The following is a 12,199-nucleotide window of genomic DNA, read 5'->3' as shown; positions in this document are numbered from 1 at the left end:
CATGGGTGTCCCGCCGGGCCGACACAAACGGACAAAAAACGGACAAAATCGCCGTCCGTTTGAGTCGGCCGGTTGAAGTTGCTCTAACATTTTGAAATGAAACGGAGGCACTCATAGGATCACAGTGACCTGGAAGAATCTGAGAAGGGCAGTATCAGGACCATGCTGCGTGCTCATATTCCTCCTCCACTACACATGCAAAAGTTGTCTTGTAACTTCAACCCTACCAGGAAGCCAGAGCCTAAATAGCAAATAAACACATGCATGCAGTCTGCATGGGAAGCATCCAGTTCAAGTATTAGCCGTCCATGATCCAATCGACTGTTTTTGCAAAAGCTCCGAAAAGATGAGGGGGGGAATATATTAGGAGCAAGAGGTGACATAAAGCCTTTTCGTTTATAGCAGGTGACATGACAAGCTTTTCCTTGCCCCTAGCTAGCTCTCTTCTTTTGCATGTGACAATATCACAAAAAGAATATGGGTAAACATTGATCCTCTCTCATGCATGCCACACTGAGAAGGTTTTGGAACCAAAGATATTCCTCAAGGAAAAAAGGAAGATTTTGGAACTAAAGCCCCCCATCACCTTACTTTGCCATCTTGGTTTGCTTGGACATGGAATATTTCTTCACACATGTGTATCTCGCAAAACTATTAAATAATCTTACATGTAAACAAATGGACCAATTCAACAGGGCATATACCAGCTTTACAAAGGTATCATTTCCTTCTTTTCCCAAATGTTAGCTTCTTTGCTCAGACATGTGTCAAAAAGTAAAAGTAAATTGGTGTACACAGTAATTAACCAATGAAGCAATAGAATCAGAAAGCAAGAAAAAATGTATGGTATACTCCTGATTATTCAATACTAATAGGCTGACAATTGACCGAAAAGATCACGATAAACGATGATTGCCACAATGATTTGCATTGATCAGCGTGAGCAACCACAGCCGACGGTGAACTGACCTTCTCTTATGATGTCATGACCTTTGTTTTATGTACTCTTCTTTTTCTTTTTTCTGTTTCCCCTTTTGCTTTTGCTCAAATATCATCTTTGTCTCTTTAGACATTCGAATTTATGCACTCAGATGAAACTTCCATCCCTCTATCTAGACCCATTGGGAGAAGAGAAAGGTAAATCTAGAGAGGGAGGGGGGGGGGGGGGGGGTAAAAGCTGGGGTTTGATTTTGTTGGACACTTTGCCTTTTGGGTGTTTCTTGGAAGCCACTCCTCCTATGCTGCTATACCTGTGCTTTTTGGTCTTGTAGACGATTGGTTAAATGTATGCTGATCCTATCATGGCAGTAATGATGTTTGGGCTCGGCTTTGGATACCTCTCCAAGACCGGCTAATGCCTACGGTGCATGGCAGATGTGTTGCTCTTTCACCCATGATGATCCTGGTTGTCAGAAGGCCAGAAGGATGGGTACTGCCACTCTGTGCCCTCCTTGCTCCCTGATGTTTCCTGGAAGAAAAGGAGGGGTAAAAATCAGTAATGTTACAGAGATAAGGAGTTACTCTCTCCGTAAAGAAATATAAGAGCGTTTAGATCATTATTTTAGTGATCTAAACGCTCTTATATTTGCTTACAGAGGGAGTACTTGATATTTGAAAAAAAAAAGTAGAACAAAGTTTGAGACAGTGGCGTACAACTAGAACATTGTACAACTAGGATGTTAGACCGGTGAAAGTAGCGTTCCACACTTAAAAAAATAGATAACATTGATCTAGTCGTACCGGTCCAATATTCCTAGTTTAACTGCAATGAAGAAAAATGGCACGACAAGCAAGAAGAAGAAAAAATCTAGCAGCACTGGGTACAATAGTAATGCTTCCTTAAATATGTGCGCCATTATTGGTAGTACTACGTATGAACTTCCATTGTTCAACAGCAAAAAGATTTGAAGTGTGTGAGAGAGAGAGAGAAAGATTTCTTACTCCTCCTTTGGACCTCCTCGATGTACATCCCATGATCACCTCTTCGAGGCCAGAAGTCGACCGTCCATCGAACTTTCGCGTTTGGTGTGGCCGCTCATCCTCCTAATCACATTCGTTTTGTGTCACAGAGATTAATCAAACCAAACCGTAAGAATAAAGTGTACACACTTACGTACAACACCAAAAAAAAAACTGCATGGATCATGCTGGTGAGCTAACCTGATTATGGTAGCTGGGTGCCCCATGACCGTAGGGCTCCGCTGTCGGCGCCGTAAGCACAACCGAGCCCTGGTGGACCGGCGGCGCCGCAATCAGCGTGGCAATGGGGTCCGTCGGCGTGCTTACATGGAACGCCGCTGTCGACGAGCGGTGGTGCTCCTGCTGGAGGCCGGCGTAGTGGTGGTGGTGGCGCCGGTGATCATGCTCGTCCACGACGTGATGCTGCTGCTGGTGGTGGTGCTGGTGGTGCTGATGGTGAAGCGCTGCAGGACGATGCAGCACTCCCTCGTCAGCCCTAACTTGCACCACTTGGTGATCTGATCCTCCCATTCCCACCTGCGTGTATACACATTAGCTGTAAATGCTAATACTCCTCGGAGTACTTGCACGGTACAAATCGTACGTAATAATTAACTACATTGACAAGTATTCCTTTCATTCTAAATTATAAGATGTTTTGGATATTTCAATATGAATTACATACGGACTGAAATGAATGAACAAACACGCTAAAACGTGTTTATATAATAACTTAATTTTGTTACTTCTCTAAAAAAACTTGATAATGTTACACCCAAGCTTCTATTGATGAGTAAACGTCTCACTGTTTGGTAGACAGGGAAAGTGAACAAATTTAGAAAGTAGTGCAAGAGATATTATTCTTAGATCTTATATGTGCTGATACATATATAAACATGTGGGTAATGAATAGACCGTTCGTGCCCTTAATTAGGGTTGCTTGCTGTGTGGACAAAGTGATGCCCTAATTAAGCACAGTATTTGATACTGTGCAGATTGTGGACTGCGGTAATAGAGAACTGACCTACAACCAGTTTGTGTACGTCTTCTTACATCTTAATTAATTGCATGGCATGGAAATATGTGTTACTTCAACCTTGAATGCATGCATGTAGGTCAAAGACATCCATCACTTTAGGTAAGATCTCCACCCTAACTATTACTGTTATCTTCCAGAATTTCCCTCACCTTACCATTATATTAGTTCATTGATCAGATTGTGCTGAATAGACACATTTGCCTTGACACCACAGTGACAACACAACCCTCCCAAACAAAAAGGTTGCATCAAATTCCTACCTACATTTCGTTGATAATAGAAAAGGGAACATTTCATCTCTAACATACCTTCCAACTCCAAATTGAAATAAAGAATATGATGATCGATTTTACAGCATCCAAATTGAAATGAAAAGGACATGAAGCCGATAATGCGAGTTCTCCTGGCTATATAGGTAGGTTGAGGAAGTTGGAATCATGCATACTCTTTAACACAATGGAAGTGTCATGCATACGACAGTTGAGGTTACGATTTGCAATATGATGCTTAATCCGGTGGGCTCAGCAACACTCACAACACAGCGTGTCTACCAGGACTATTAGTGGTGGCTAGCTATTTAGTTTCTGAAGATTGCACATCAGGTTTCCTTGGATGTGCCAAACACACGATGGCATGAGTTATGCCGTAAACATCTATTGGTACCATGTCTTAGTCGCTTCCATACTACTCCCTCCGTTCCAAATTACTCGTCGTGGTTTTAGTTCAAATTTGAACTAAAACCACGACGAATAATTTGGAATGGAGGGAGTACCATATAGCTTGGAAAGCAACAAAAATAAGTCATGCCCCAAACAAATTTAACCAGAAAGCTTCAAAACCACAAATTTTATCTATACCCGGAGAAGCAAAACAAATACACAAAATACATGTAACTTATTGTTTAATAGTATATACTTTCTGTTGATGCGCAAATCACATTATAATGACTTACATCAGTCGATGTGCTCTTGTGTACTCGACAATTCAATATTCGTGATGAATGTCATATCGATGTTTTTGGTTTGACATTGCTCTTCATGAAAGTTTTTTATTTTGTCACTCCACTCTCCCTAGCTACAATATATCTCCCAAATTTTAAAATGACAAAAAACATCCAATAATTTAAAATAATGATTTCTTTTCTTGTGGATCTTTGATGTTTAAACTAGACTACAGTGTGTGGTTCCTCTCCACCTCCTTGCTCTTCCTCCCTACCTTATTGTCGGGAACCGTATAAGGCAAATCCTGAGTTCCGCAACGTCACGAGGGAAGGGGTTGGCATCATCCGTTTAGTGCAAGTGAGACCCTAGACTCGCTAGGTGGAGGTCGTGAGCTCTGGTCATCATCGCACTGTTCAATCGCCACTCGGGTCAACCTCCAAACTCTCTTTTGCGTCCCTCAGCACATCCCTCTTATTCCCTATTCCTCTCTCCATCGGGCATATGCCCGACCTCCGTCCCTTCCTCCTCTCATATCGACATCGGTTGCATGTAGATCCAAAGTGTATTTTTTTTCTTCTGAAAAGGAGGGTATCCCGATCTAGAGTGGGTAGGTGAGTGTTTCACTCTAAGTTGTTCAGTGTGCATTTTCCCTTGATATCTTGTTTATTTTTGGATCCCCCAGTCTCTCCCTCCCCCTCTCCCCACAAGAGTATGTTAGATTGAACGACTGAGGAAATGCCAAAAAAAAAAAGCTTATCTTTCATCTAAAAAACATCTCGCACTCGTGCCACAAGCCTGAATCCCCCAACTACTACTAGAAGAGATTGATCAAAACTCACCTCCTCAACGGTGCTTCTGAACTGCGCGAAGCTAAAGTCCTGGATGCGTGTGGTGCCCTGGAATGCGGCGTTGACCATGTCCGACGGGGTCATGCGTACCACCGGTGATGTGCCCGCACTGCCGACCCTCCTCCTCTCCACGGCGGACCTGCCAGTGCTAGATGGTACTGATGCCGAGGCTCCATCCCCAATGCCGCACTGCCTCGGCTGCGTCTGGTAGAAGATCTTAGAGACAACGAGCTCGCCCTCGCGCTCTTCCTCAGACTCACCGAGGTGATACTGGTGCATCACCCAGTTGGTTTTCTCGGGCTTCCGGTGCTTGCCGAAGTTGGTGTAGAGCACCAAAATCTTCTTGCACCCCCTCTGTCGGCCGCCCACAGCCACCGGCCGCGTCTTGCCAGTCTTGTGCCACCGCGTCTCACTCCGCTGCTGCTGTTGCTGCTGCTGGTGTGCTGCACCCGCAGCCGCTGATCCGGCGGAGGAGAGAGTAGAAGCGTCCACGGTCGCCGGCGGCTGGATCTTGCGGCGCTTGCGGGTGCCGGTGGTGTAAGCCTTGGACGGCCGGTGGAAGAAGTGCCTGCTCAGACCGTCCTTGGACACACCTGCATGAGCATGGCCACGGATGTCAGGACGTGCGTGCCACCCGAGGAATAGTCATGTCTGTTTTGGTTGGACGACTTCGAAAAAAAAAAGCGAGAGAAAATAGACAGTGATGCAACTATGCGACATCAGCCCGTCAGCTGTTGGAGGATATAACAACCTTGAGAGGGGGACAAAACCTAACTTTGGAAGCTAGGGGCAGATCTCATGTCACATTTCATTCTGGAGAGAGAGAAATATGCCACGGCCATTAATGCCGTACGTGCAGTATCGAGAGATATGGGTGTACAATATTTCTTCCTTTTGTTCCAAGATTCCTACAGCGCCCTTGAAAATCTACCAGTAATATTTTTCATGTGTATGGAGATATGCGCATCAAGTATTCAAATGCAACTGAAACAAATTCCCAAACCCCAAAGAGAAGATGGTGAATGTATACACAATAGACTGACGAGAACAAAAAAAAAACTTAGCCTGGGCTACGAAACAAGAAACTGAAATTGCAGAACTCCAAAAGCTAAAACATTGTATTTCGAAAGAAAGAAAAATCCCAACAGAAGAAAACACTTTGAAGAGATTGGAAACGTACGGTAGCTAGCTAGAAACAGATGTTTTAGATAGATTATTATTAAAGTTACTAAGCTAGAAGTTAACCTCCAAGCAATAAAAAAAACTATAGAAATTAACCTGGCAGTTTCTCTGGGTGGGTGTAACAGATGCCATCCTCCCCCTCAATGGTGGGTATGAATTCGTCGATGAGAGGGTGAGACGGGGCAGCCGCCGCCCCCGTGCCGCCGGACTGGACTTTCGCCTCCAGATGCTCGATCAGTTCCTGATCCGTCGGGTCGAATTTCACCCCAGCCGGCAGCCCCACCCAATCCTGCAGGCAACATGCATATACACAATGAATCAACAGAAATAAAGCCTATAGCATAACCAAAGTTGTCACGGGCCGGGATCGTGGTATGTACCAGCTTCTGGTCGATCTTGTAGCCGCACCTGGGGCAGCAGCTCGACTCCGACATGTACTTGCGGTGCTCCTCAATCCTCGATCCGATGAGGTGGTGGCCGCCGCTGCTTGCTCCTCCTCCTCCTCCTGCGGTTGCCGTTGCACCGTCGTCCATCTCTCGGTCGTCACCTCAGTTACTCCTGCCAAGAGGACAGTAGCACCTTGCCTGGCTATATCTTCTCAGCCTAAGCATGATCACATGTAAGAGAGAGGATTATTCAGAGGGTGGAGGTAAGAGGAGGAGGAAGAAGGGGACGGGGACAGGAGAGAGAGAGAGAGAGAGAGAGAGAGAGAGAGAGAGAGAGAGAGAGAGAGAGGTGGAGAGGAAAGGGAGAGACCGGCCGGGGGGAGGGGGGTGGTGAAGGGGGTTTTGAGGAAGTAATAAAGATTTGGAGACCAGAATTCCATGTGTTGATCGCTTTAACTGAAGGGATAGAGATAGAGAGAGGAAAAGGTTCTCCAGGTACACACGAAACACCTTTGGACACACGCTAGATCAAGCTGTCCCTCCCTAACTCCACCTATTTCATCTCCCAAAAAAAACCTGCACCTATCTCTAGAGAGATACTACCTCTTTTCCTGTTTATAAGGCTTACGTAGATCTGATATCTCTAGGTCGACGATTTGACCAACGTAATACGTTATATCTCATAAAAAATATACCATTAGAAACTTCATTACTTATATTTCTAATGATACAATTTTTATAATACACAATTCATATTAAAGAAAAATTTGGCAACTCAGAATTCATGTTAAGTTGGTAAAACTGAAGAACTAGGAGTATGCCCAGGACTGCTATGCATGCACACTTCTATTGCTCACTTAATGCTGCTCCTAAATATAAAATTAATTCTGTTGATACTAGAGTGATACTCAAGGCTAATATGAATCACAATTTTGGGCATTGTATTTTCTAAATATAGGATATATTGCAGTATTGATTGGCGCAGTCATCCTGAATGGTTCGAGAAAATTAGAATGTTTTTATATTGGACATATTGCAACGTTTTGGGTATATTTAATTCTTATACTAAATAGTTTTACTGGCACAAAATTCAGAACAAAATATATTATTATAACATAAACACATGTTACATGCTAGTAAGTGTTTTTTTGCGGGTGCTATATGTGTTTTATATGAATAGGATAAGCATACCCTCTGTGCCAGCTATATTACAAACCCCAGTTAGATATTAGATTAAATTCTAAGTCACCAACTATTTTGTATTGTTGTGAGGTGTCCGTGTTGCCAAGATTTATCTTTGGCCAATAATTAGTTAAAAAATATGAGGATATTCATATGTGAGAACTAACTATTTGTCAGACTAGAATAAGTCATGGAATTGTCCACCTTACATTTCTCGGTGGAGAATTGTTGTGAAACTTATGTTATTCAGAAATGGAATATCTATTTAATTAAAACACTAAATGTTGAAATGTTGCATTATTTGTGTTACATGTAAAGGGTGAGCTAGAAAAACTCACATAAAAAGAAACACTTGAAAACTATCACCTTTTTCTGTAGGGGGGGGGGGGGGGTGAAAAACAAACTAAAATGATTTATTACACTTCTTTGAAATCCCACAAGCCAACATGCCAATATCAAAGCAAAAAAATGTAGCATGCACTATATTATTTTCCAGAGGGGTGTTTAATTTTTGTCTCGCACATTCACTTCACTCGTACACATTACATCCTTCCCCAACTTTCTCGCTATATAGCTGACACCCTTGTTGACATTTACTCCATCACAACCTCCACCTTTCAGCTCATGAAAAAAAAATTCAACCGCCCGCTTAACCTTTGAACTAAAAATATAAAACTCAAATCAAAATGGTGAAATTTTAACTGAACATATGAACTTTCTATTAACAAATACCAACTCTAGTAACGTCAAATACCGGAAACAAGGGCATCCATACAGTCACCTTATTGGATGCCGGTAGCGTTGCGGGACCTTCCACACTAGAGATATCTTAACCGCTGGATGGGTTGTGGGTATAAAGCAAAGCACTACGAAGGCATCAGATGGGAGAAGGTATCGGTGGATTTTGAGGTGCCGCCAACGAATGAATAGGCAGAAGTGTGAGCAAGGTGGAAAATAATAATAAGGGGAGTATTGAATGAGTAAATAAATGGCTTTGCGGCCTCTTATGATATTCTCCGTATTCAACTAAGGAAAAAACACCACAAAGATGTCAAATGGGAGGGTGTTAGTGGATTTTGGAGGTGCCAGCGACGGTTGAATAGGAATACGCGTGAGCGAGGGCGAAACAATGAGGGAAGTATTGAATGGAGAAATAAATGTGTATGCTACACCTCCGTATGCGATCGGGTCAAGCGCGTAGAATCCCTCCCTATGTGCCAGAAAGGTGGCACATCAAGCGCTCTGATTTTATCAATAAATATCTATGTCTTCAAAATTTTGCTGTCCAATATTAACTACATACTCAAAATTTTAGGGTGCCTGTCAAATATCCTAATATTAGCTCCTGAAAAGCATATTTTTCAGTTTCACGCTTAACCTCTTAAGTAAAAATCAAAACTAAATCAATATGAACTTTAGCTTAACAAATTAGCCAAATGTGCACTCATTTTTTCAAACCAAAAGGCATTGTCGGTAACCCGCAAAAAAAAACATCCTAGCACGAAGCTAAGCACAACTAAGGCATCAGACGAGAGATGGTATCTGTGGATTTGGAGGAGTTAGAAACAATTGAATAAGAGAAGGCGTGAGCGGGAGAGGGGATAATGAGGGAACTATTGAATGGGGAGATAATGTGTGTGCACCTTCATATGATATTCTCCATGTGATCAAATTAAACATATATAGTCTGCCTATGTGCGGAAATGAATGGCAGAACAAGTGGTCTGATTTTACCAACATATATGTGTATTAACTACATACTCAAGAAAGTATTAAACTTTACCTACCAAATATCCTAATATTAGTATCGTTTTATTAGCAAGAACAATTTCGTCATGGATTTGATTTACTTCTCAAAAACACATTCATAATAATTGTGTTAGGGCATGGTCAAAAGATGTGGCTGATCAAGTGACTCTTCGCTCTACCACCCAAGAATATTATTGAGGTGGAAGCACAGAGAACGGAGTGCAGACATATTAGTTATCTCAAATGGGATTTACGGCATAATCGACTAAAATGTCAGGGTCACTACAAACGCCAAAGATAAAAGTTATCCAACTCATACAGGTCTTTGTCTAGAATCATCTAAGATGAAGTTTTTTCTAAACGGCTTGGAAACTGTCTAAGATACCACGATATCAGTGACTCCAAAGGAGACCCCTCTCGAAACTGTCATATATGACATTGAGAAACCATCTCAGATAACATTTTCGGTAGCAAATGAATCATCCTGAATAGTCATATCCTACTCCAAGAGTCACGAGGAATCAAAGCTCTAGAATCGGCCGACCTTGATGACTTGTTGAATTTGTAGTCTCCTGGTGTTCTTATTTTTTTACTCCAAATCATTGTTTTAGGTAATGGTCGAGAAACAATACTGAGCAACACCGGGTGAACCGATTACCGCTGGTAAGTGGAAATGTTGGCCTTTTGGGATGTGCTCACATTTTTGTAACATTTTATGAATTTGCACAGACCTTGTTCGAACATGAATTTTCAATTGGTATACTTGTTTATTGGGGGCACCGGTGACTGTTTACCAGAAAAAACAGCATGTTACCATAACCCTGCTCTAGATACATCATACATGTGGAGTGCGAAGTTTAAGAACTCGGGCTAGTCTAAAAAAACTCAGCTTTTTTCTAGAGACATATACGTTTTTTTCTGTGCATCTGTAAAGTTTCATTAAATAATATGAGGATTTGTTTCTTCTAGGGATAATATGATGATTTGTAAGCTACGTACAAAAGAAAAAACAACTCAGCCCAAGTAGAACAAAAAATAAGCCCATGCTGATATACGTATTTCTCTTTTTCTATACACCATATATGAAAATATTTTTTGAACCAATTTCGTATGTGCGTGTGCGCCGTCCCTGCCCCCACCATCCACACACACAGAGTACCGGCTACCACCACCACATATGAAAATAAGCACATGTCGATATATGTGTGCACACTATTTCCATACGTTTTTAGGCGTGGAAATAAATTTTCAAAAGAGAGAGTAAAGGGCTACCTCGAGCCTGGTAACCAAATGTCGTGTGGGCCATATAATAATTTAGATATCACTTCTAGAAGCAGCTTAGCCCGTGTGGATGCAGACAGAACACTTATTCTTCTTTTGTCACATGCTGCAGGGTTTTGCTAGACAGGAAAAGTACTCCCTCTGTCCCATAGCATAAAAATGTTTTTAACACTAGTGTATAGTGTCAAAAACACTCTTATATTATAGGATGAAAAAGTAAAAGGCAACGAAGGACACGACCCATAGTACCTACTCCTATAAAGGAGCTAAACATGCTAAATAGGTTGGATAATCACCCGACTGTTTGCCTACATAAGTTGCTTTCATTGAAGCTGAACCCTCGGAACTAAACATGGTTGGTAGAGCTGCAAGATCATGCTTAGATAAGTCGGTGAATCTGGTGTATGGCCCATTACCTACATAAGTTTATTTCATAATATGCGCAAGATCATTATTAGTTTGCGCAAATATGAAATGACTGCATGAGTCAGACATGTACTAGTTCTTTTCTCATGTGGTTGAGCTCTGCAACGTTTTGGCTTATTCTGATGACGGTTGAAAACCTAGTACTAATAAAGGTAGTTTATTCTTAACACAGTACAGACGCAAGCGCTCATATATACGCGCACACTCACTCCTATAAACGCACACATGTACACGCTATCCCTATGAGCACCTTCGAAAGACTGGACCGGCATATCATCTTGAGACTTACGATGTCAGCGTAGGCAACCGGTGCAGAGACTTGGGTCTCAAAAGTTGAACAACTGATGTTGTTTTACGGTATACAATAAAACTTTTTAAAATTTTGTTTCTATTGTATTGTATTTGCTTCATGGTTTTGCTGACGCTTCTCTTTCAATATATCAACATGTAGACTTGCGAACTGAGCATAGTTCGGATGGTTATGTTCCTTGTAGTGCAACCAGCTCATCAGAATTCAAGTCCTAAATTTGACACTGGTGCTCACATTTTTCTAAATTTATTTCAGTCTTTCCGGCGATGTTCGTTTCAAAGGTGCTCATAGAGGTAGGGTGTACGTGTGTTCATAAGAGTGAGTGTATGTGGGCATCTGCGATTGTTTTGTGTTAAAAAAAAAAACATGTAGACTTGACTATCCAAATTAGGAAGCCATCTCCTACTGTGCGCTGCTGCGGTTATATTTGCTCGAAGTATGTTCATATACTACTAGAATTTAACCAGCTAGGTGCCACTTTGTTGTGTTTCTTAGCAGAACATCTTTGTACAAGGCTGTATAGAAGTCTTCAGGCAGGAGACACGTCTGTGACTAAAGTACGTATATACCAAACAACGTTTTGAGATTTCAGCTAACGAAGGTTGGTGTTTGACAATCCGTGCAGGTTCATGGTTATATATTTTTAAACCCTTCACCAGAGGAAGCAAACTGGACAGTTCTTACGTCCAGACAGTAGTAATAGAACAAGCATTACCGTGGTAGAGCTGGAATGGAGAAATTTCGTGTTCTAGGTGCGCAGATTCACCCTCCTGCGAGCATCCTGTTAGAAACATAGGTGCAATTTGGCCAACCATATGTAGCAGCTCAACTACTTCGGACAAGAAACAACTAAAGATAAGTCAATGGGAAAACATAACATACCAGGACCCAGAAAA

General features: G+C 42.0%; 1 protein-coding gene across 1 annotated transcript; it reads right to left on the bottom strand.

The window, feature by feature from the left end:
- Positions 1-620: 620 nt before the first annotated feature.
- LOC109750443 (NAC domain-containing protein 75) lies at positions 621-6,736 on the bottom strand. Its single transcript, XM_020309403.3, has 6 exons — positions 6,350-6,736; positions 6,066-6,258; positions 4,779-5,380; positions 2,161-2,496; positions 1,942-2,043; positions 621-1,468 (listed from the first exon to the last, which is right to left on the bottom strand). The coding sequence occupies exons 1-6, from the start codon at positions 6,500-6,502 to the stop codon at positions 1,388-1,390; spliced, it is 1,467 nt and encodes a 488-aa protein (XP_020164992.1). The 5' UTR covers positions 6,503-6,736; the 3' UTR covers positions 621-1,387.
- Positions 6,737-12,199: the final 5,463 nt, after the last annotated feature.

The sequence above is a fragment of the Aegilops tauschii genome, chromosome 7 (genome assembly GCF_002575655.3).
Source record: "Aegilops tauschii subsp. strangulata cultivar AL8/78 chromosome 7, Aet v6.0, whole genome shotgun sequence".
Lineage (NCBI taxonomy): Eukaryota > Viridiplantae > Streptophyta > Magnoliopsida > Poales > Poaceae > Aegilops > Aegilops tauschii.
The sequence above is the reverse complement of the archived record's forward strand: the minus strand, read 5'-3'. Positions and strand labels throughout refer to the sequence as shown.

Excerpts from the sequence above, each read along its gene's own strand:
- LOC109750443 (XM_020309403.3), bottom strand. The coding sequence starts at position 6,502 with ATGGACGACGGTGCAACGGCAACCGCAGGAGGAGGAGGAGGAGCAAGC. Across the intron at positions 5,381-6,065 it reads CCACCCAGAGAAACTGCCAG|GTGTGTCCAAGGACGGTCTG; the intron begins GTTAATTTCTAT and ends ATGCTCATGCAG. Across the intron at positions 2,044-2,160 it reads CACCCAGCTACCATAATCAG|GAGGATGAGCGGCCACACCA; the intron begins GTTAGCTCACCA and ends GAATGTGATTAG.